Source organism: Pelophylax lessonae (genome assembly GCF_965119305.1).
Source record: "Pelophylax lessonae genome assembly, chromosome: 5".
In the NCBI taxonomy this organism is placed as follows: Eukaryota; Metazoa; Chordata; class Amphibia; order Anura; family Ranidae; genus Pelophylax; species Pelophylax lessonae.
This window is the reverse complement of record NC_138772.1, coordinates 335,489,371-335,515,206: the sequence shown is the minus strand read 5'-3', so window position 1 is coordinate 335,515,206 and position 25,836 is coordinate 335,489,371. Positions and strand designations below refer to the sequence as shown.

General features: G+C 42.2%; 1 protein-coding gene across 1 annotated transcript in view; it reads left to right on the top strand.

Moving 5' to 3' along the window:
• The window catches only part of ADTRP (androgen dependent TFPI regulating protein), a 64,930-nt gene that overhangs the window by 8,453 nt on the left and 30,641 nt on the right, over positions 1-25,836 (top strand). Inside the window, exons 2-3 of the mRNA XM_082259872.1 lie at positions 1,831-1,965; positions 6,844-6,945. Of these exons, the coding sequence (XP_082115998.1) occupies positions 1,831-1,965; positions 6,844-6,945 (237 nt within the window). The remainder of the gene's footprint in view (positions 1-1,830; positions 1,966-6,843; positions 6,946-25,836) is intronic.

Sequence of the window (25,836 nt, the reverse complement as noted above, 5' to 3'; positions counted from 1 at the left end):
GATATGCAGGTTAATCTCACTGCAAAATGTACTTAATGATACATCGAGTGAATGCCCTCCCCCTTTATAAGTCACGTGAAAGTTAAACACTGTGTTCTTAGTTTATGTTTTAATTCACTTCCTCAAACAATTTTACAGGAAACAGAATTATGCCTGTTCATTTAAAGGTAAAAATTAGGAGGGATGTGACAATTGTCCACTCTCCTATCTGACAGTGGAATATGATAATCAAGTAATGCACAGTTCCCGAGTTGACTTTTCCAATAGGGACTGTGCATGGTCTTTGTATCATCACCCAATATTTGTATTGGTTAGTAGATCCTAATCCCTTTTATTCTAGAGCCCACTATTGGCACTTTTCCACTGCAAGTACCCGCTCGGCTCTACTCGGCCCTGCTTGGCCCTGCTTGACTCGGTTTGGTTTTCCACTGCACGGTACCGCGTGGTACGGTGTTGGAACGGTTCGGTACGGTTTGGTATGGTTTGCTTTTCCACTAAAGTAGTACTAAAGTCAGTGAGTGGCATAACAATGATTCTCTGACCAATCAGTGTCTAGTAGTGACAAACAGTCAAGGCTGCATGCAAAGGATTGTGGGATATGGTACCGGTATGGCCCTGTTGGAACCACAACTGAGGTGGTACTGTTTAAGCGAGCCGTACCATTCGGTTCCATGTAGTGGAAAAGCGCCACCGTACCGTACCGCACCGAACCGTTCCTACACCGTACCATGCGGCACCAGCAGTGGAAAAGCACAAAAACGAGCCGAACCGTTTGGTTCCATGCAGTGGAAAAGCGCCAAAAGTTAGTTTTATTTTAACTGGGTCATTTATTCACATTTTCTTTCGAAGGCTGGGAATAATTTGAGGCTGTTTACTTTCTACAGTACAACACATTTTCTGGTATTTAAATAAGCAACTGCTACTGTGTTTGTTGGTGCAAAACCAATACCTATATATATATATTTTAAGGCTAGGTTATATACACACTTATATTGTTTAATTAGTGACTTAAAGTGTATCTCTAGACCAGACTTTCTCAACCAGGGTTCCACAGAACCTTAGGATTCCTCCAGAGCTTGCTAGGGGTTCCTTGAACAGTGAGCAATTTCTGCCTCTCAGATAAGTAACCGCTGACACCAATAACCTTGTTAGCTATCTGTAAGGTGGGATTAATCTCAATGATCACCAATGTAAGGAATTTTCTCCCCAGTGACCATCACACTAATGTAATACTGTGAGCTTTAGATATAAAAAATTATAAGCAGGGTGCCCTGAGCCCACAAAAGTTAGTTCAAGGGTTCTTCTATGTAAAACAAGTTGAGTAAAGGCTGCACTAGACAAAACATTTTTTGTTTGCTTTAGAGAATGCAATGGATAGACCTTTTCCAAATTGAGAAAAATTACGTCATCCTCTGTTATACAGTTGTCACCAAAACGTGGGTCCCCAGTGGAGGCTGTCCCTTTACCTTCAATTCTTGTGAGAGCTGTAACATTTTGGATTTACAATCACTTTCTGTTCTGGTGACAATTGAGAGGAAGAAACTATCCAGTGGGGATATAGACAAGCAAATGAAATCTGACAGGGGCTATAACACATACAAACTTAAAAACAATATCATCACATTTTTGTGATGAAGATAATGATGACTATAATGAAGAATATAAGTTTATGGTGGTGATTTTTAAAATGGTTTCATTAATGATTTAATCAATCATACACTAGATACTGATTCTGGTTAACATACAGCAAATTACTTAACTGTAATCAGTAGAACTATGAAAAAGTGACCTTCAGGTTTTGCACTTACATGTAATATATTTATGTCTTAGGTTTTGCAGACTCTATTTTATGCTGTCTCCTTCTTGACGGATCTCCTGCTTCCAATAAGAGGAATTAAATTAGTAAAGTTCGTTATCTATTGCAGGGACCTTATCTTCTCTGTTCTGGCTTTTCCAGCATCAACTGTAAGTTTAAATCTTATAATGTGTAAAGTGTTTTCCTGGTGGGATTAGCATCAGTGTCAATCAAAATGCAGTCCACTGAGCTTGTGTACTGATATCTTGGTTTGTCACTGAGAACTTCTCGCTTATCGCTCCAAGTCAATAATAAAAGTTACTGATGAGATTTTATTCCCCATAACAGGAAAAATGAAGATGAATTTGTGACAAACACACCTAAAGAAGTGTACTTGTGGCATTTTCCATCATGGTAATTTGGCCAACAACAGCATAGCAGCGGGTTTAGCTCTGGTCAGAAGTCAACTTAATTCATCAACTGATAGTACATTCATCTGAATGCCCCTACATACAGTCTAGGTGTAGTTTACTATGGTGAAAAATACCTTGAGACAGGGCATTTTATTCACCATAGGTGCGTTTCTTGCCTCAGCCTAATTTCGGTCTTTAAAATGAATTATATCTCTCTAGTGCCCTTACTCATCCACACAAATGGGGATCATTTATGAGAAGTGTGCTAATAGGAACATGTCCTTTTACCACCAGCGACTATATAAAATCCTTGTTTTATTTCAAACTTAAACTCTATTTTTGCAAAATTTTATATGGCTGTAAAATGTTGAATGGCAAAACTAAGAAAAAGATACAACCACATTCTTTAAGCCTCTGTCTACTTGCCTTTTTTTCATAGTGCATCCTGGTGCTATCTATTCCCCAGGTAAGGGACACACACACACTCATTCATCCACAAGATGTAAAAGAAAATGTCATTCATCAGGCCAGGCCACCTTCTTCCATTGCTCCGTAGTCCAGTTATGATGTTCATGTGTCCATTGTAGGTTCTTATGGCTGTGGACATGCATCAGTATGGGCACCCTGATTGGTCTGCGGCTACATGGCCTATAACATATTGCAGAAAACTGGGATGTACTGTGTGTTATGACACCTTTCTATTGGAACCAGCATCGAAAATTTGAGATATAGGAGCTCTTCTAATGGTTTGGACTACACTGGCCAGCCTTAGCTTCCCACATACATCTATCAGTCTTGGACACCCATGACCCTGTTGCCAGTTCACTGGTTCTTCTTCCTTGGACCACTTTTGGTAGGTTCTGATCACTGCAGACTGGAAACACTTCACAATAGCTGCAGTTTTGCTCTTACTTTGACCCAATCATCTAACCTTACAGTTTGGCCCCTGTTAAAGTCACTCAAATCCATATGCTTGTCCAGTTTTTTTTGCTTCCAACACATCAATTTCATGGACAACATATAAATACTTGCTGCCTAAAATATCCCAACCACTTTCAGGTTTCATTGTAAGAAGACAATCAATATTATTAATTTTACCTCTTAATGGTCATAATGTTATGGCTAATCGGTGTAGGTACACAAACTAAACCCCAGTATCCTCATCACATTTGCATATGCTATAATTTAGCCATTCATTTTTGAACATTCAGCATAATCTGCAAAGCCTTTCAGGGTATAAAGGACATTTTACTTCATACAGTTTGTCAGAAAAGCTTGCACTTCAATTTCCCTACCATAGTTACTAGTTATACCCAAAGCTGTTATTATTCATTTATGTGGCTGGTATGTTTCAGTGTCTCCCCTCTACCTTCCCCCAACTTCAGCAACATACTGCACAAGTCACCCATCAAGAAGTGCTAGTGTTGCAAATACAGACATAGATAATTTATAATAAATACAGGAGCATGTCAAATAATTAGAATATCATCAAAAAGATAATTTATTTCAGTAATTCAGTTCAAAAAGTGAAACTCATATATTATATAGATTCAATACACACAGAGTGATATATTTCAAGCATTTATTTCTTATAATTTTGATGAATATGGCTTACAGCTACTGGAAAACCAGAATTCAGTATCTCGGAAAATTAGAATATTACATAAGATCAATAAAAAAAAAAGATTTTTAAAACAGAAATGTTGGCTTACGGAAAAGTATGTCCATGTACAGTATAGTATGCACTCAATACTTGGTCAGGGCTCCTTTTGCATGAATTACTGCATCAATGCGGCGTGGCATAGAGGTGATCAGCCTGTGGCACTACTGAGGTGTTATGGAAGCCCAGGTTGCTTTGATAGTGGCTTTCAGCTCATCTGCATTGTTGGGTCTGGTGTCTCTCATCTTCTTCTTGACAATACCCCACAGATTTTCTTTGGGGTTTAGGTCAGGAACGTTTTTTGGCCTTCAAGGACAGTGATACCATGATCATTAAAGCAGGTATTGGGACCATCACCATAAAGCTGGTCAGCAGAGGAAAGCATGAAGTTCTATTGAATTTTCAGGTAGAGGGATGCGCTGACTTTGGACTTGATAAAACACAGTGGACCAACACCAGCAGATGACATGGCTCCCCAAATCATCACTGACTGTGGAAACTTCACACTGGACCTCATGCAACTTGGATTATGTGCCTCTCTACTCTTCCTCCAGACTCTGTGACCTTGATTTCCAAATGAAATGCAAACTTTACTTTAATTGGAAAAGAGGACTTTGGACCACTGAGCAACAGTCAAGTCCTTTTTCTCCTTAGCCCAGGTAAGAGCTTCTGACATTGTCCCTGGTTCAAGTATGGCTTGACAAAAAGAATACGACAGTTGTAGCCCATGTCCTTGATACTTCTGTGTGTCGTGGCTCTTGAAGCACTGACACCAGCTGTAGTCACCTCCTTGTAAATCTCCCTCAAATTCTTGAATGGTCTTTGCTTCAAAATCCTCTAAAGGCCGCAGTTATTCCTGTTTTTTGTTTTTCTACCACACTTTTTCCTTCCACTAAACTTTCCATTAATATGCTTGGATACAGCACTCTGTGAACAGCCAGCTTCTTTAGCAATGACCTTTTGTGAGGTTGTTAATGACTGTCTTGTGAACAATTGTCAAGTCAGCAGTCTTCTCCATGATAGTGTAACCTACTGAACCAGACTAAGAGACCATTTAAAGCAGGGGTGGGGAACCTACGGACCGGGGCCGTATGCGGCCCACTAAGTCATCTGGTCCGGCCCCCCATGCAGCTGAGTCTGTGTCTCTCAGCCGTACCCACAGCAATACCAGCCAGCAGAACCCACAGCAGTACCAGCCTGAGCCAGCAGTACCAGCCAGCAGTACTAGCCAGTAGTACCAGCCTGAGCCAGCAGTACCAGCCAGCAGTACCCACAGCACAATGCCAGCAGTACCCACAGCAGTACCAGCCAGCAGTACCTACAGCAAAGTACCAGCCTGAGTCAGCATTACCCACAACAGTAATAGCCTGAGCCAGCAGTACCAGTTAGCAGTACCCACAGCAGTACCAGCCAGCAGTACCCACAGCACAGTACAAGACCAGCAGTACCAGCTAGCAGTACCAGCCAGCTGTACCCACCAGCAGTACCAACCAGCAGTACCCATCAGCAGTTCTTTTTCAAAACCTACCACCACAAAGGCTCGACTGCGCTCCAGACTGACCAACGCAAACCTGGAAAGCCAGTTGTGAATAGCAACCTCATTAATACCAGCTAACATCACACACCTCACCAAAGGGAAGCAGTTGCAGCCATCACATTAGGTGTGAGTTAAATAAATGTTTGACCAAATATAACAGACACATTTTTAAGTTGATAATTTTGTACGGCCCCCGAAGGATTTTATAAATACCCAAATGGCCCTTGGCAGAAAAAAGGTTCCCCACCCCTGATTTAAAGGCTCAGGAAACCTTTACAGGTGTTTTGAGTTAATTATTTGATTAGAGTGTGACACCATTAGTCTACAATATTTACATTTTTCCCAATATTCTAATTTTCTGAGATACTGAATTTTGGGTTTTCACTAGCTGTAAGCCATAATCATCAAAAGTAAAAGAAAGAAATGCTTGAAATGTATCACTGTGTGTAATAAATCTTTATAATATATGGCAATCTATTTTGACGTGAATTACTGAAATAAATTTACTTTTTGATGATATTCTAAATTTTTGAAATGCATCTGTATGTGCTGGATCCCATTCACACTTTTCATTTAATGCAGGGCATTTTAGAGTTGTTTTATATGCAGTACCAATCATCCCTGAAAGATGCGTTTCTCAAAAAACTGGAACAAAAATACATCACTTTTTAAAAATGAGCCACACTTTTGATAAGTATGATACTGCCAGTGTCCACATTTTTCAACTGCAGAAAGAATTGTTAGAACGTCTTTTCAATATAACTGTCAATGTAAGGCTGTCAGCGTTTGTCACTGTCAATATATATGTAGGACTTACATTGTCATCTTATCTGTAATTATTTCTATCTATGTCAGATTACATTTTTTGTAAATTAGTATTCATTTCATTGCCAGTTTCTGCCAGATTAAAATATATATTTTATATATATATATATTTTATATATATATATATATATATATATATATATATATATATATATATATATAAAGTTATTCTATATATTTTTAATAAATATTTGTGGACTAACGCTTATCATAAAATAAAGTGATATGAAAGGTCGCCTCAGTTACGCTACACGTGTACAGTAATTAACAAAAATAGAGACACAAGAGCTTTGGCTTCATGCATTTATAACTATGCAGTGTTTTATAATATACTGATATTTCCCAGACGAAGTTCATAATCCCATATATCTTCAGCTGAGCCTAATCCAACATTGATTCTGGCAAACTCATGTTCTTGAAGGCTGTAATAGCACTGTAATTGCACAGGAGCAATCAATAATTGTGCACTGACTTTTTATTAATTTTTAGTCCAATATGTGGCATTGAATAACATTCACATTTGGCAATTTTCAAAGCTCATAAACTGGTTTATATTGTGAAAGCTGAAAGTATTAACTGTCCCTCTCATACATTATTTTTTCTTTGATTGCAGTTTGTATTTTTATCCTTCTGGGCATTGTATACATATGACAGGCAGTTGGTCTATCCTGAAGGTCTGGATAAAGTCATTCCACTATGGCTGAACCATGCTGTGGTAAGTTAACTAAAAATTAGGAGGAGCTTTGCAGCATGCTATTGTTAATTTATCCTATTTCCAGTCAAAGGAATCTTACATCAAATAACAATGGAATGAACAGATGTTTAGTTAATACTCTGTAATATAAATATATATAGGAATTCGGCTAACAGACAGCAGAGACCTTCTCCTTGCGATGGCATTTTCAATTTTACCACAAACAACTTACTGTATATACATACTCACTGGCCACTTTATTATATACACTTTGCTAGTACCGGGTTGGACCCAATTTTGCCTTAATTCTTTGTGGCATAGATTTAACAAGGTGTTGGAAACTCTCCTCATAGATTTTGATCCATATTGACATGATAGCATCACACAGTTGCTGCAGATTTGTGGGCTGCCCTTCCATGATGAGAATCTCCTAATCCACCACATTCCAAAGGTGCTCTATTGGATTGAGATCTGGTGACTATGGAGGCCATTGGAGTACAGTGAACTCATTGTCATGTTCAAGAACCCAATGGTGAGATGATTTGAGCTTTGTGACATGGTGCATTATCCTGCTGGAAGGAGCCATCAGAAGATGGGTACACTGTAGTTATAAAGGGATGGACATGGTCAGTAACAATACTCAGGTAGGCCGTGGTGTTTAGACGATGCTCAATAGGTACTAACGAGCCCAAAGTGTGCAAAGAAGATATCCCTCAAACCATTACACCCCCACCACCAGCCTGAACCTTTTATGCAAGGCAGGATAGATCCATGCTTTTATGTTGTTTACGCTAAATTTTGACCCTACCATCTGAATGTCTCAGCTGAAATCGAGACTCATCAGACCAGGCGACATTTTTCCAATCTTCTATTGTCCAATTTTGGTGAGCCTGTGGAAATTATAGCCTAAAGCCTCGTACACACGCACCGAATTTCCGCCGACTGGTCATCCATCTTTTGTCCAGAGTGGTGTCTGTTGTTTGGAATGTGCTGTAGACTGCACACGAATTTTCCCGCACGACAGAATTTTGCTTCAGAAGTGATGTCAGGTGTTGGATTGCTTTCTTTGTGTTCTTTCATCTCTGAGCATGCCTAGTCTTGCTCATAAGATTTTTCCCCATCGAAATCTGTACTAATGAGACGAAAATCGGACGTGTTTTGACGGTCGACAAAAATTATATAGCCTGCACACCAGGATTTTTTTGGCCGAAAAGTCGGAGTTGGTTGTCGGAAGCACCATACTAACCAGCCGAAAATCGGCAGATCGGTCGTCGGACGAAAATTCCCGGCCAAATTTCTACTCGTGTGTACGGGGCTTTAGTTTCCTGTTCTTAGCTGACAGGAGTGGCACCCGGTGTGGTCTTCTGCTGCTTTAGCCCATCTGCTTCAAGCTCGATGTGTTGTGCGTTCAGAGATGTTATTCTGCATACCTTGGTTGTAACGAGTGGTTATTTGAGTTATTGTTGCCTTTTTTATCATCTCAAACCAGTCTGCCCATTCTCCTCTGACCTCAACAAGGCATTTTCCTCCACACAACTGCTGCTCACTGGATATTTTCTCTTTTTTGGACCATTCTCTGTAAACCCTAGAGATGGTTGTGCATGGAAATCCCAGTAGATTAGCATTTTTTGGAAATACTCAGACCAGCCCGCCTTGCACCAACAACCATACCACGTTGAAAGTCACTTAAATTCCCGTTGTTCCCCATGCTGATGCTCAGTTTGAACTTCAGCAAGTCTTCTTCACCACGTTTAGATGCCTAAATGCGTTGAGTTGCTGCCATGTGATTGGCTGATTGGCAATTAGTGTTACCATGCAATTTAACAGGTGTACTTAATAAAGTGGCCAGTGACTGTATTTTGTAATGATCTTTTTTAGTCTTTTTAAAATGGCAAAATTGTTTTAGAAGATCTGTATCATTATCACAGTTTTCTAAGAAACCTAACATGTTTTGAAAGCTTGCATCTGTATTAGCAAGTGTGTGTAAACCCTAACATTGAATGTTCTTATTCACTCCCTTTTAGTGTGTTGAATATGCTACTGAATGCAAATATTATAATACATCTGTTTTATAAGTGTTAAAAAAATACCTGTCGATGTGTCCTTCGCATTTGCACTGTATCCTTTAGCATTTTTCCTGTCTCTTCTCTCTCTCTGTGTGGACCACTGAAAAATCACCCCTACATTATGCAGAAAAGGAAGGGGGGATTTTGTAGTCTGAATACACTTTCTGTTTTATTAGGACAACACTGCTTCTTCATAGATATAGCACAGTAGGTAAGCGTTGTCACCCTAAGACAATAACTGGGGTGCTGCTATGATCATTAAGAGAAAATAAAGAAAAAAAGTCTGAATACATATAAAAAAAACCAACAATTTACTTTCACTTGTCCTGTACAACACAACAGGTAGTAAGAAGAAAGTTTTCAAATGTATGGAAAACTGTCCTTAGTTGTCACCAGCAAAAAAAACCCATGCAATTTCCATTGTGCAGGTAAATAGAGAAAGTACATCTCTCGAGCGGGACACAGACAGCAATAAAAACCTGATAGCAATTTCAACCCATCACCACTCGATCCGAAATTAAAAAAAGTTTAGGCTTCAGGTACACTTTAACTTCTAGAGTACCAGCCTGTGTTACCTTTATTACTAGGCCATTTTTTTTCAGTTTTTGCTGCTATGACAGTTTGATATGCAATTAAATCGGTCATGAAACATTGTATTCAGATTCATTTTATATAATCTTTTGAGAGCCAGCGCTTTCTTTTGGTTATATCAATTAGCCACGTTTTTAAATATTTATATACACTATATTGTCAAAAGTATTGGGACACCTGCCTTTACATGCACTTGAACTTTAATGGCATCCCAGTCTTAGTCTGTAGGGTTCAATATTGAGTTGGCCCACCCTTTGCAGCAATAACAGCTTCACTTCTTCTGGGAAGGTTTAGGAGTGTGTCTATGGGAATGTTTGACCATTCTTCCAGAAGCACATTTGTGAGGTCTGGCACTGATGTTGGCTTCTGCAGTCTGTGGTCTAGTTCAACCCAAAGGTGTTCTGTCGGGTTGAGGTCAGGACTCTGTGCTAGCCAGTTAAATTCCTCCACCCCAAACTTGCTCATCCATGTCTTTATGGACCTTACCTCATGTTGGAACAGGAAGGGAGCAAAGTTGGGAGCATGACATTTTCCAAAATGTCTTCATATGCTGACATCTTAAGAGTTCCCTTCCCTGGAACTAAGGGACCAAGCTCAACCCCTGAAAAACCACCCCCCACCATAATTCCCCCTCCACCAAATGATTTGGACCACTGCACAAGGCAAGATCCATAAAGGGTCCAGAAAGGTTAAATATTACATTTACTTTTATGCAGCTGCTGTATTCCTGATCGTACTGTGTTAAGGAATTAATGAATGAGTCAACCTATACATTAATTCTTGTTTCTTCCACTTCTTCCATTATAAGAGGAAGGGGAAGTTTCACAGATGTAAACACACACGGTTTACATCATGTGATCACTGGGATTAGTCTCTCTATGAAAAAAATAGCAATCCTAATGTACAGAACAATAATGATCGTACTGTGTTAAGGAATTAATGCATGAGTCAACCTATTCATTAGTTCCTGTTTCTTCCCCTTCCTTCATTGTAAGAGGAAGGGGAGGGTTTACACTGTTTACATCATGCGATCACTGTGATTGGTCTCTCTATGACCAATGATAGCAATCCTAAGATACAGAACTGCTCAATGCCATTGATAAATAGCACTGCATAAATGACTATTTTTGTCGTTATAAGACACCAGGGTTTTTTCAGCAGGAACGCGGGGGAACGCAGTTCCGGCACCTTCAGCAGAGACTGTATGTACTGGCAAAGGGGGTTGGGATGTGCTCTTAATTGAAACAAGTACAAATTATAGAAAGATATGCTTTATTAATATTTCATGTCTGAGATTTACAACCACTTTACAGTAACTTTTTCACTTTAAAAACAGCAGAATCTAAAGTCTACCACTGAGAAAAAAACAGCCGGGGGTGGCAGGGTAGTTGGGACCTTGGAAAGTTTTACACTTTTTACTAGTACCTTCCATATCCAGGTGTTACCATCTGCAGTGCTTCCAAGCAGTACAGTGATGGAAAAAATTATTTAATCCCCTGCTGATTTTGTATGTTTACCCACTGACAAAGAAATGATCAGCCTATAATTTTAACCACTTCTGGACCAGAAGGATTTGCCCCCATAATGACCAGGCCATTTTTTGGGACTCGGCACTGTATTAATTTAACAGACAATTGTGCGATCATGCGACGCTGTACCCAAATAAAATTGATGTCCTTTTTTCCCACATAAACAAAAAAAGAGTGACAATTCTGAAAAAAGAACAATAACTTTCACTTTCTGCTATATAACATTCCAAAAAAAAATGTAAAAATCAAAATGTTTTAACATTTTAGGCCAATTTGTTTTCTGCTACATATTTTTGGTAAAAAAAAATCACAATAGGCATATTTTGTGCAAAAGTTATCGCATCTACTAACTACAGAAAAGATTTATGTAATTTTTTATGTTTTTTTTTGTTTTACTAGTAATGGCGGCGATCTGCGATTTTTTGTGGGACTGCGACATTGCGGCAGACAGATCAGACCCCTAACTGAAATTTTTGACACTTTTGGGGGGACCAGTGACATTACTACAGTAATCAGTGCTAAAAATATGCACTGTTACTGTAATAATGACACTAGCAGGGAAGGGGTTAACACTGTGGGTGATTAAGGGGTTAAATGTGGGCCTAGGGGAGTGATTCATACAGTCCGTTCCCATCCGATTTCCCCATAGAGATGTATGGGGAACAGACAGCTGTGCCTCCGCACACAGCGCTGAGAACAGCTGTCATCCTCCCGCTCAGCGGGGGATCGGCGGATCGATCCCCCGCTGAGATCAACAGAGTCCGTCCGACGGATATACTGTGTGAAAGAGCCCTAAACCCACTCCTGGACATAAGTGTGTAGCGCTACCCTCAGAGGAGCCCCTGAATTGTTTTGTGATTTCTCTGCACATCTCCCTTACCCAGCACTTACTGATACACCTTGCGGTATTTCAAAGAATTTATTAGGCCAAGCATAGCCTAAAAGGAGAAATGATTAGCAAGTGTACTTATACAAACAATCAACAAGACAATAACGTTACTCGAAGAGATATGGTTCAATACCTGCAGTATTCTGAATAAGAGTAAGACAGAGAAACCCAGCGTAGTGCAGAAAGTGAATAAAACGATTTAATAATTGAAAAATGCCAATATGCACTCACAAATATGATGGAGAGAGCATGTAGTGTGGAGTACTGGCAGCTGATGTGACCACAGGTCCACTCTGAGCCTCAGGAGTGCTAGGGAGGCCCACCCAGGCTGGATGGGATGCACGCTGCAGCTCTGGGATGGCTCCACTGACTCCACGCTCAAGGAGGAAAAGCCAACACTATCAGTGCTTACACACCTCCTGAATGAAGTTGCACGCCGGGAGTAATGAGACGCCGGTAGAAAGAGATGCACATTTCCTGGGGCACACTTCCCTTTAATCAGTCTCACTAGGGATTACCCATGACCTGAATTTATCCTCTTCCCAACTAAGCTGTAGCCAAAAGACAGCTTTCAGTTCTGGATGTCCTCCCAGAACCCCCACCCCCTACACGCTCCCTAGGGAGCGCCACTGACACGTTCTGTGACCGCTGTGTCTCTGTCTCAAAAAAGGGGTAACAATTTCATTTGGGTACAGTCATGTCACATGACCGTACAATTGTCAATTTAGTGCAACGGCACTGAAAGCTGAAAATTGGCCTGTTCAGGAAGGGGTGAAAGTGCCCAATATTGAAGTGTTTAAAGCCAACTTTACTTACCTATTCTGAGGATGCTGTGCTCTGGTCAGGTCACATGATCAGCTCCCAGCTTCAGAAAAGAGGAGGGACAGCCGACAATGGATGCTGTATAGCATGGGTGTCCTACCTTTTGGCTTCTTTGGGCCACATTGAGTGTAGAGAAATTTTCTCGGGCCGCATATAAAATACAGTATATACTATAGTTAAGGTATATAAGTAATAAAATGCCGCCACACCCTTCCCGCGCTGCTGTGCCCCCCCACCAGCACTAATTTAACACAACTAGTGGATGATCCCCTCTGAGGCAGCCTCTGCCTACAGTTAGTTGGAAGCCGCTGTGGCTGTGCCCCCAACTCGACTTCCTTCCTCCCATAGCAAAAAAAAAATAAAAATTGTCAGGGGGCCCCCGTGCCGCAGGTTGGACATGCCTGCTCTATAGTAAGCATATAGGTGACATCACCGCACAGACATTGCTGGTGTTGGTGGTCCTCTCTCCTCTCCCCTGAAGCTGGCAACTGGGTGACTGCACAAGAGAGCTCTGAGAATAGGTAAGTATAAGCTTCTTCCTTCTACATTGTAGTTTGAATAGAAGGGGTGTGGCAGCCATTTTAAGCTTAGTTAGTTCTAGACTTGAAATCCAATTTAACCACTTTCCGTTCAGCCGTCATTTGACAATAGGCTTTCATCATTCCGGGTGGACATCATTTGACTTTCTCCAGGAACGAGCCTGGCGCACAGCCCATGGGCTGCTCTGCGGCGCGATCTATCACTGGCTGTGTCCACTGGACACAGTCGATGACAAATCACTGTACTGGGCCTCTGCCGGTACCATGTGATTACTGTGACCAGTCACAGTAGTTCATATGAAAATTGTAAACAATGGATGGCTTCCTTTCATGCCATTCATTGTGTACAATTGTGTTGCTATCTTTAATTGGTCAAAGTGATCACATTGTACAGACAGGGCCAATCACAGCTAATCACAACAATACACAATGAATGAATCAATTTCATGCAGTAAAAATGGTTCCTTATAACAGTGAAATTCACTGGTATAAGCAATCATAATGTGTAAAAAAAAAAAAAATCCCGATTACTTCCCTAGAAAAGTACAAAGTTACGATGGTAACACTGTATTACTCTGGTCACAGTGTGTTAAAAAAAAAAAAATCATAAAAAAAAGAAAAACAAATTACATAGTTACATAGTTACATAGTTATTGAGGTTGAAAAAATACATCAGTCCATCCAGTTCAACCTATGATGTGCGTGTGTGTTTGCTGTTAACCGTACATTGTATACCCCTGTATGTTGTGGTCTCTAAGGTGCCCATCTAATAGTTTTTTGAAACTATCGATGCTCCCTGCTGATACGACTGCTTGTGGAAGAGAATTCCACATCCTTACCGCTCTTACAGTGAAGAACCCCTTACGCATTTTAAGGTTAAACCGCCTTTCCTCTAGTTTTAGTGAGTGGCCACGTGTCTTATTGTATTCCCTTACTCTTAATAGTTTGTTCTTTATGCTAGGGTTGCCAGTACAGTATTTGTACATTGATATCATATCCCCCCTCAATCGTCTCTTCTCCAGAGAGAATAAGTTCAGTGCTTGTAGTCTTTCCTCATAGCTGATGTCCTCCATTCCCCTAATTATTTTTGTTGCCCTTCTCTGGACTCTTTCCAATTCCAGCACATCCTTCCTGAGGACCGGTGCCCAGAACTGGACAGCATACTCCAGATGTGGCCGGACCAGAGTCTTGTAGAGTGGGAGAATAATCTCTTTATTTTTGGAGTGAATCCCCTTTTTTATACATCCCAGTATTCTGTTGGCTTTGCTTGCAGCGGCTTGGCATTGCATGCCACTGCCAAGCCTGTTGTCTACCAGTACCCCCAAGTCTTTTTCCATCCTAGACTCACCCAGAGGTTCCCCCTCTAGTGAGTAGCTTGCCTTCTGGTTTCTGGCCCCCAAGTGCATTACTTTACATTTTTCAACATTAAACCTCATCTGCCATATAGTTGCCCACCCCGTTATTTTGTTCAGGTCCGCTTGTAAGGTTTCCACATCCTGCCCAGAAGATAATGGCATGCTTAGTTTAGTATCATCCGCAAATACTGAGATTGTACTAGATATCCCCTCCTCTAGATCATTTATGAATAAATTAAACAGGATTGGTCCCAGGACCGAACCCTGGGGGACCCCACTTTCCACACCCGCCCAATCCGAGTACTCCCCATTAATCATCACCCTCTGGACTCTCCCCTGGAGCCAGTTCTCTATCCAGGTACTCACCTTATGGTCCATACCTACCTTCCTTAGTTTGTACAGTAAGCGTTTGTGGGGAACGGTGTCAAAGGCCTTTGCAAAGTCCAGATACACCACATCCACAGGATTACCTTTATCTAGGTGGGAGCTCACTTCATCATAGAAGGTTAATAGATTGGTTTGGCAAGAACGATTTTTCATGAATCCATGCTGATTACTACTAATAATACCATTTTCATTACTAACGTCTTGTATGTGGTCCCTAAACATCCCCTCCAAAATCTTGCAGACTACAGATGTTAGGCTGACCGGCCTATAGTTACCCGGGATACACCTCGGCCCCTTTTTAAATATTGGTACCACGTTGGCTTTTTTCCAATCAGCTGGCACCATACCCGTCTGTAAACTATCCTTAAAGATCAAGAATAATGGTCTGGCAATCACCTGGCTGAGCTCTTTAAGAACCCTCGGGTGTAAGCCATCCGGTCCCGGTGATTTATTTATGTTAAGTTTCTTTAGTTTAGTTTTAAGTCTATCTTCTGTTAGCCATGGCGGTATTTCCTGAGGTGTGTTGTTTAGATCGGCCTTACAAGCTGGGTTAGTGTAGCCCCCCGATTCTTTTGTGAAGACTGAAGAGAAGAAATTATTTAACACTTCCGCCTTTTCTCTGTCCTCAGTGGCCATATTTCCTTTGTCGTCTTTTTGTAAACAACTGTTACTATTTTTTTTTTTTTTCATACTGTCTGTCACCAGTTATATGATGATGCTGTACTGCACTGGTGGCAATATGTAGAAAAAAAAAAAAAGAATTGTTTTGTAAACACAACCATTAGCGCCGGTTCACATAGGAGCGACGCTACTTTCAGGGGCGACCTCCGAGATCGCGGTGCGAGCAGCGCGCCGCGACCTCGGAGCTGCCGCCACGGACTTCATAACATTGAAGTCTATGGCGGTCGCCTCCTGGTCGCCCCAAAGAAGCTCCGGACCCTTTTTCTAGGTCGGAGCGACTTGTGTCGCTCCTATTAGAATGGGTCCGCAGCTTTCCTATGGGAGGCGACCTGCGGCGACCAGGTCGCCTCACAGGTCGCCCTAGTGTGAACGGGGGCTCATTTTATATTTATTCATTTTCCAAAAAAATGTAACAAAAAATTAAAACTTAAAAAAAATCTCACAATGCCTCTTACTAAATACCTTGGACTGTCTACTTTCCTAAAGGGGGTAGTTTAGGGGATATTTGTATTGTCCTGGCGTTTTCAGGGCTCAATAAATGAGAAAGACAGTTAGTACATGAGTATTGATCAATTTTTAGATATAAATCTCAGATATTTATACCATAGTTTATGGACTCTATAACTTTCCTACAGACTAAATATTAAAGGAGTTGTAAAGTTTCAAGAAAACCTTCGGTGCTGCAGCTCCCCAGACCCCCCTTTTTCTTACCTGAACCCAATCGTTCCAGCGACGAGCACAAGCCCAGCAACTCCAGCCGCTGTCTCAGTTCCGCATTATATTGATTGATAGCAGCAGGAGCCATTGGCTCCCGCTGCTGTCAATCAAATCCAATGACACGAGAGCGGGGGGCAGGGCCGAGTCCTGCTGTCTGTGTCAATGGACGCAGCAGCGGGACTGGTGATTGTGCCCGCACGAGTGCCCCCATGGAAAGCATCTCTCCTTGGGGACACCCAATGAATAGGAGGAGCCAGGAGCGCCGCTTGGGCACCCCAGAAAAGGAGGATTAGGGCTGCTCTGTGCAAAACCCTTGCACAGAGCAGGTAAGTATAACATGTTTGTTATTTAAAAAAACAAAAAAACAAAAAAAAAATCTTTACAATCACTTTAAACACTGTTTTGGATGTAGCAGAATACAGTTTGACCTACATTTATGAAGAAAGATAATCTATTTGCAAAATTTTATAACAGTAACAAAGAAAAGTTTGTATTTTTTCACAATTTTCTGAATTTTTAAAATTAATTTAGCAAAAAAAAAAAAAACAGTGGTAAATAAATACCACTAAACGAAAGCTCTTTTTATGTGCAAAAAACAAATTTTATATGGGTACAGTGTAGCATGCCTGCGTAATTGTCATTCAAAGTGAAACAGCGCTGAAAGCTGAAAACTGGCCTGGGTAGGAAGTGGGTGAAAATGCTTGGCATTGAAATGGTTAAGTAGTGCCCTTCAGACAGGAATGATACAGAAATCTCCTGGATGGGACACAGACAGAGAAAAAACAATCCAAATAGGGGTTTTACTAATTGCCTACCTTATCCAAAACTGAAGAAAAATGTGTTGCGTTTGCATATTCTTTCATTTAGCCATTTAAAGGGTATCACTTAAACTCCAAACGTTCTGCATTGATCAGTGGCTAATAACAACATTCTTGCATTTCAGGAAAGAATGAAAGTCTTCCTATTTCTCACAGGGGGAAGCTGTTGAAAGATGTAGATCCCCCAGGGGATTTACCTTCCACAGGAGAACAGAGAACTATTTGATGTCTTGGTCCTCAGTGATTCGCCATGTGAGGTAGATTTGTTGCTAGGAACTCCCTGCCCCATTATGTCCGGTCAACTGCTACCATGTCCTCCTTTAGGCGATCCTTGAAAACACACTAATTCAGGGAAGCCTACCCTACCTCCACCTAAGATCTGTATTTGAGTCCCCTCCATCAGATCATCCCCCCGCAGCCACTACCTTTTGTACCCCCTCCCCCTCCCTTTAGATTGTAAGCTCTGTAAGCAGGGCCCTCCTATTCCTTTTATATTTAACTGTATTGTAAATTGTGCTGTCCCCCTTTTTATTGTAAAGCGCTGCGCAAACTGTTGGCGCTATATAAATCCTGTATAATAATAATATATGCTATCATAGAAATAATAGGTATCATAAAAAAAAAAAAAGAAAAAAAAAAAAAAAAAGAAATAATAGGTATCATTAGCAGTTCCTCCTTTAACCACTTCAATACCGGGCACTTTCATCCCCTTCCTGCCCAGGCCAATTTTCCCCTTTTAGCGCTGTTGCATTTTGAATGACAATTGCGCGGTCATGCAACATTGTACCTACACCAAATTTATGTAATTGTCCCCCCACAAATAGAGCTTTCTTTTGGTGGTATTTGATCACCTCTGGGTTTTTTCCTTTTTGCTAAACAAATAAAAAAAGACCGAAAAGTTTGAAAAAAAAAAAAGTTTTTTTGTTTATGTTATACAATTTTGTAAATAAATATGTTTTTTCCTGCACTGATGAGCACTGATGAGACTGCACTGACAGGCACTGATGAGGAGGCACTGATGGGGTGGCACTGATGGGGTGGCACTGATAGGCGGCACTGATAGGCACTGATATGTGGCACTGATAGGTAGCACTGATATGCAGCATTGGTGGGCACTGATAGGTGGCACTGCTGGGCACTGATAGGCAGCACTGATAGGCGGCACTGGTGGGCAATAATGGGCACTGGTGGGTGACACTGATAGATGGCACTGATGGGTACTGGTGGGCAGCACTGATGGGGAGGGCACTGGCAGGCAGCACTGATGGAGAGGGCAATGGGGGGCTCCCTGAGCCATGATTGCCATCCCTGGTGGCCATAGTGGGCATCCCTGGGGTCATGGTGGGCATCCCTGGGGTCATGGGTGGGCATCCCTGGTGGTTCTAGGGGCACCCCCCCCCGAGGGTCTGCACTGGTAATCAATGATCTGATTACCAGTGCCGATCCCCCCCTGTCAGGGGAGTCTCCGATCGGCGCTCCTTTACTCGTGGTAAAGAGCCTACGTCAGTAGACTCTTTACTGAGATCGGAGATGCAGGGTGTCAGGCTGACACCTTGCATCACCGATCGCCGCTCTGCAGAGCTGTATTATCCCGCCGCTGTCATATGACGTCCGGTCAGGATAATACAACCACATTCCCGCCGTCAATCTGCTATAGGGCGGGTGGGAAGTGGTTAACCACTTGCCAACCAGCCGCTGCCTATATACGACAGCAGGTCGGCAGGTTCTTGCGAATGTCCACACCTGTTCGTGGGAGCGACCCATTCACCAAAGGGAAGCTGAGGCACGGGGTCGGCAGCCGCGATTGCTGCCAGGCACCCACGATCGTTGTAAACACAGCTGACCTTTGTACTCTTCCCAGTAATCATCACAGGGCTCCTGTGTTCCTCCTATTTAGTAACACAGGTCTCTGTGATGATTCCATAAGCCCCCCCCCCCCACAGATAGAAAACACCCCCTAGGCATACATTTAACCCTTTGCTCACTCCTGGGTTAACCCCTTCCCTGCCAGTGTCATTATTACAGTAACAGTGCATATTTTTAGCACTGATGACTGTAGTAATGTCACTGGTCCCCCCAAAAGTGTCAAAAATGTCAGTTAGGGGTCCGATCTGTTCGCCGCAATGTCCCAGTCCCACTAAAAATCACTGACCGCCTCCATTACTAGTAAAAAAAATTAATAAATAAATAAAAATGATATAAATTGTTCCCCTAGTTTACAGACACAATAACTTTTGCGCAAACCAATCAAAATACGCTTGTTGGGATTTTTTTTTTACCAAAAATATGTAGCAGAATACAAATTGGCCTAAAATGATAAAAAAAATAGATTTTTACATTTTTTTTTTTATTGGGAATGTTATATAACAGAAAGTGAAAACTATTGTTTTATTTTTCTAAATTTTAGCTTTTTTTTGTTTATAGCGCAAAAAATAAAAATCTCACAGGTGATCAAATACCACCAAAAGAAAGCTCTATTTGTGGGATAAAAGGAAATCAAATATTTTGGGTACAGCGTCGCAGGACCGTGCAATTGTCAGTTAAAGTAACACAGTGCTGAATTGCAAAAAATGGCCTGGTCATTAAGGGGTAAAACCTTCTGGTCCAGAAGTGGTTAAGAATCAGTTCCTCTCAGCAGTGCAAGTCACGGTTTAGTGCTGACGCTTCAAACAGTGTTCTGTTGTCCTGTGAAATCGCTGAAAGCTGGGAGTTCCGCTCTGTAGACAGGCCTAAAGTAGCACACCTGAAAAGAATTACTATAAGTTATTGAAAAAAATGATTTACTTACACACTGTATCAATTAGCAAAACTTCATCAGCCCATTACCACTGTGGCATCTGTCAGCCAATGGGGGAGACAGTGAGGGGTGCAGAAAAAAGGAGAAGGGTATTAATAGAAAAGCAGGTGTGGTGAGCTCAGAGAGAGCCAAGCTGCTGATTATCTGTCTGTGACAGGATGACTGTCCCTCTCATGCTGGGAAAGTGCTGGTATCTATTTTATCTGCCCTCTGCCCTATTCTAGTCAGACTTGTGAGCATATAGAATCTGAGCCTGGAACTACTCAGGATTAAAGCTGGATTCCCTCTGGTGCGAATACAGACATTGCATGTGATTCACACTGCATTGCTTTGCAGATCACATGCAATGTCTCTACAATGCAAATTCTGTATGGCTGAATTTGCTTAACATTTGGACCAAAATGGTACAGGTCCCTTTTTTTTTAGTCTGCACTGGAATCAGATTGCTTGGGTGTTCACACCCATAAGATCTGATTCCTGTACCATTTCACAGTTCTCACTGTGATCTGTGTACTGATCTGCGGGTGTCATTACCTTTCTTTTTGACACCCGCAGAAGTTCGTAGAGTGCAGTGTGAGCTGCCTGTGAGTTAGATGCGATGGACACACAGGATTCACGTTGGTTCCCGGATCGCATGGTGAAAAGTTTTTTTTTTTTTCAAGAATCATACTTATGTAGGTGGATGCAGCATCAGTCTGATAATGCATCTGTCCCCCACCAGCTCTAAAATGGAGAACTGAGCGATCAAACACCGCTGATCGCTCTGTTCTCAGAGCTCCATGAGCAGAGAGCTGGTTACTGTCAGTCACTGCTCTCTGCTCTACCCGCCCCCTCCAGCACTCACTGGAGTGCTGAGCTGTGGAGGGGGAAGGAGCATCTGGCCCGAGCTCTCAGAGGCTTTCTCAGATGCCAGTCCAGGGTTCTGGGTGGATCCCAACCATATGGTCGCAATCTTTCACCAGCCTGGACCGGCTCTTTTATGTCAGCAGACTTCAGCTTCAGCCCTCTGTATACTGAAAACGAGTCACAGGAAGGCGGAACGAACTGCACTCCTGTGATCCACAGAAGAAGTACAGCCAAATTAGCTTTGGCTGTACTTCTACTTTAAGCAGCATTGTAAGAGACTGTGCAGAAGACGAATGTAGCTGAGGACCAAGTATGGTTTCTTGGAGTTGAGGTGAAGAAAGGCAGAGTTAGGATTTTCAGTTGTAATGAAAGCCCACCACATTTAAAGTTTCCTGCAGATGAGGGTGCTGTATTTGAAACTGTTGCTACAGCGAGTGATCACCACTTCAGTGCCATTTGTTCTCAGCCCTTTCCCACATAAGAAGAGAGCAGCTTCATGTATTGTTTAATAGAGACCCTGATAGCCACTGCTTTTTAGAATGTGCTTCCAGAACTTGCATTTTATATACTGTATGTGATTGAAGTAGAAAGCAATGAATAATAAGCGCTGTTGATGTGAACCTGCTCTGGATTTGCATCTACCCTTGGTACCCTGGGTCTGTGTAAATACACAGTGCCTGAAATTGCTAAAAATGTCCTTGCAAGTATATGTGGCTGTAGAAATGGACTAACAAGTAGTGTTGAGCGAACACGGACTGTATTATTCGTGTTCGTACCGAATAATTGGATTTTTTTTACCCGAACACGGACACGGACACTTTACTGTATGTTCGGGTAAAAATCCGTGTTCGGTCGTTTTATTTCCGGGTTTTGCATGCTTTGGCGCTCTTTTCATGGCGGGCTTTCAACAGCCAATCAACAATCGTTTAACTGGTGTGCCTTAAGCCATCCCAGCCATGCCTGCAAATGTCTTAGTAGCTGTGATTGGCCGTCTGAAGCATGTGACCAAGTCTTTATAAGTTCGAGGCAGCCGCCGCAGCAGCGTCATTCTGCTGCTTAGCTAAGGGACAGAGCACACATCAATGTGCTGGCTGCTGATTAGGGAAAGATAGGCAGGAAAAAACCATTTGTGTCCGGATAGAATTGAGGGACAGGTCGGAGTGTTTAGGCAGGGCGAGTTGTAGGCATTTTAGGGATAGAGTCTGCTGAATTATAGGGTCAGTGTCTTCTACAAACTACAATCGATATTGCTGTGTGGGGGGTGGGGTGAATCTGCACTCAATCCTGATCTACGATCTCTTCTCAATCCTGTTAGGGACAGAGTCTGCTGAATTTTAGGGAAACTGTGTTCTACAAACTACAATCGATATTGCTGTGTGGTGTGGGATTGGAGATAGGCAGGTGTCAGTGATCCACATCCATTTTTCTGTGTGTGAGCTGCAGTGAACACAATCTTTTTGGGCTGCAGTGAACACAATCTTTTTGGGCTGCAGTGAACACAATCTTTTTGGGCTGCAGTGAACACAATCTTTTTGGGCTGCAGTGAACACAATCTTTTTGGGGTGCAGTGAACAAAATCTTTTTGGGGTGCAGTGAACACAATCCTTTTTGGTGTGCAGTGAACACAATCTTTGTGGGGTGCAGTGAACAACATCCTTTGTGGGGTGCAGTGAACACAATCTTTTTGGGGTGCAGTGAACAAAATCCTTTTTGGGGTGCAGTGAACAACATCCTTTTTGGGGTGCAGTGAACACAATCTTTTTGGGGTGCAGTGAACAAAATCCTTTGTGGGGTGCAGTGAACACAATCTTTTTAGGGTGCAGTGAACACAATCTTTTTGGGGTGGAGTGAACAACATCCTTTTTGGGGTGCAGTGAACAAAATCCTTTTTGGGGTGCAGTGAACAAAATCATTTTTGGGGTGCAGTGAACACAATCTTTGTGGGGTGCAGTGAACACAATCTTTTTGGGGTGGAGTGAACAACATCCTTTTTGGGGTGCAGTGAACAACATCCTTTTTGGGGTGCAGTGAACACAATCTTTTTGGGGTGCAGTGAACACAATCTTTGTGGGGTACAGTGAACAGAATCTTTGTGGGGTGCAGTGAACACAATCTTTGGGGGGTACAGTGAACACAATCTTTTTGGGGTGCAGTGAACACAATCTTTGTGGGGTGCAGTGAACACAATCTTTTTGGGGTGGAGTGAACAAAATCATTTTTGGGGTGCAGTGAACAACATCCTTTTTGGGGTGCAGTGATCAAAATCCTTTTTGGGGTGCAGTGAACACAATCTTTTTGGGGTGCAGTGAACAAAATCCTTTGTGGGGTGCAGTGAACAGAATCTTTGTGGGGTGCAGTGAACACAATCTTTGGGGGGGTACAGTGAACACAATCTTTTTGGGGTGCAGTGAACACAATCTTTGTGGGGTACAGTGAACAGAATCTTTGTGGGGTGCAGTGAACACAATCTTTGGGGGGTACAGTGAACACAATCTTTTTGGGGTGCAGTGAACACAATCTTTGTGGGGTGCAGTGAACACAATCTTTGGGGGGGTACAGTGAACACAATCTTTTTGGGGTGCAGTGAACAACATCCTTTTAGGGTGCAGTGAACACAATCTTTGTGGGGTGCAGTGAACAACATCCTTTTAGGGTGCAGTGAACACAATCTTTGTGGGGTACAGTGAACAGAATCTTTGTGGGGTGCAGTGAACACAATCTTTGGGGGGTACAGTGAACACAATCTTTGTGAGGTGCAGTGAACACAATCTTTGTGGGGTGCAGTGAACACAATCATTGTGGGGTGCAGTGAACTCAATCTTTGTGGGGTACAGTGAACACAATCTCATACTTCTGAAGATTTGAGGGTGCTGCCTGTTCCATACTCCCCCTACTCCTCATCTAGCCTTTTAGGGGTACAAACAATAGTAATTGGGGCCTAGTGTGGTTGTGTACGTGTGATATACATACACTTTTTTTGGATCATATTTTCTATTCCGCTATTTAATCAAAAACCTTTGGGGATCAGTTAAATTGGGGGATAGTCTGTGTTGGTACGTGTGAGAGAGATCCACCTTTCCAAGTTGTTGGGGTTCATCTCATACTTCTGAAGGTTGAGGGTGCTGCCTGTTCCATACCCCCCCTACTCCTCATCTAGCCTTTTAGGGGTACAAACAATAGTAATTGGGGCCTAGTGTGGTTGTGTACGTGTGATATACATACACTTTTTTTGGATCATATTTTCTATTCCGCTATTTAATCAAAAACCTTTGGGGATCAGTTAAATTGGGGGATAGTCTGTGTTGGTACGTGTGAGAGAGATCCACCTTTCCAAGTTGTTGGGGTTCATCTCATACTTCTGAAGGTTTGAGGGTGCTGCCTGTTCCATACTCCCCCTACTCCTCATCTAGCCTTTTAGGGGTACAAACAATAGTAATTGGGGCCCAGTGTGGTTGTGTACGTGTGATATACATACACTTTTTTTGGATCATATTTTCTATTCCGCTATTTAATCAAAAACCTTTGGGGATCAGTTAAATTGGGGGATAGTCTGTGTTGGTACGTGTGAGAGAGATCCACCTTTCCAAGTTGTTGGGGTTCATCTCATACTTCTGAAGGTTTGAGGGTGCTGCCTGTTCCATACCCCCCCTACTCCTCATCTAGCCTTTTAGGGGTACAAACAATAGTAATTGGGGCCTAGTGTGGTTGTGTACGTGTGATATACATACACTTTTTTTGGATCATATTTTCTATTCCGCTATTTAATCAAAAACCTTTGGGGATCAGTTAAATTGGGGGATAGTCTGTGTTGGTACGTGTGAGAGAGATCCACCTTTCCAAGTTTTTGGGGTTCATCTCATACTTCTGAAGATTTGAGGGTGCTGCCTGTTCCATACTCCTGCTCCTACTGCTCAACCATCCTTTTAGGGGTACAAACAATAGTAATTGGGGCCTAGTGTGGTTGTGTACGTGCGAGATACATACACTTTTTTTGATCATATTTCCTATTCCGCTATTCAATAAAAACCTTTGAGGATCAATTGAATTGCGGGATAGTCTGTGTCGGTACGTGTGAGATCCACCTTTCCAAGTTTTTGGGGTTCATCTCATACTTCTGAAGATTTGAGGGTGCTGCCTGTTCCATACTCCTCCTCCTACTCCTCATCCATCCTTTTAGGGGTACAAACAATAGTAATTGGGGCCTAGTGTGGTTGTGTACGTGCGAGATACATACACTTTTTTTGATCATATTTCCTATTCCGCTATTCAATAAAAACCTTTGAGGATCAATTGAATTGCGGGATAGTCTGTGTCGGTACGTGTGAGATCCACCTTTCCAAGTTTTTGGGGTTCATCTCATACTTCTGAAGATTTGAGGGTGCTGTCTGTTCCATACTCCTCCTACTCCTCATCCATCCTTTTAGGGGTAGAAACAATAGTAATTGGGGCCTAGTGTGGTTTTGTACGTGCGAGATACATACACTTTTTTGGATCATATTTCCTATTCCGCTATTCAATAAAAACCTTTCTAGGGCAAGATCTTAAATTGCAGAAATATGAGGAGACCGTCAAATAAGGGCCGTGGCCTGGGTCGTGGTGCTGCTGGTAGAGCTCCTGTTGCAAGGAGAGGACGTGGTCGATCTGTGCCAGCTACACGCACAAGTGAAACACCTTCCTCAAGTGTGAGTAGGCGACAGAACCTGCATCAGTATTTGGTAGGGCATCAAACGCCCCTAGAAGTGATGAGGCCAGAACAAGTTGAGGCGATAGTAGATTGGTTTGCTGCTGACAGTGCCTCCAGTTCCTTCACATTGTCTCCCACCCAGTCTACTGCAGAAAGGTCAGAGTTGGCACCTGCAGCCAATGTCCAACCGT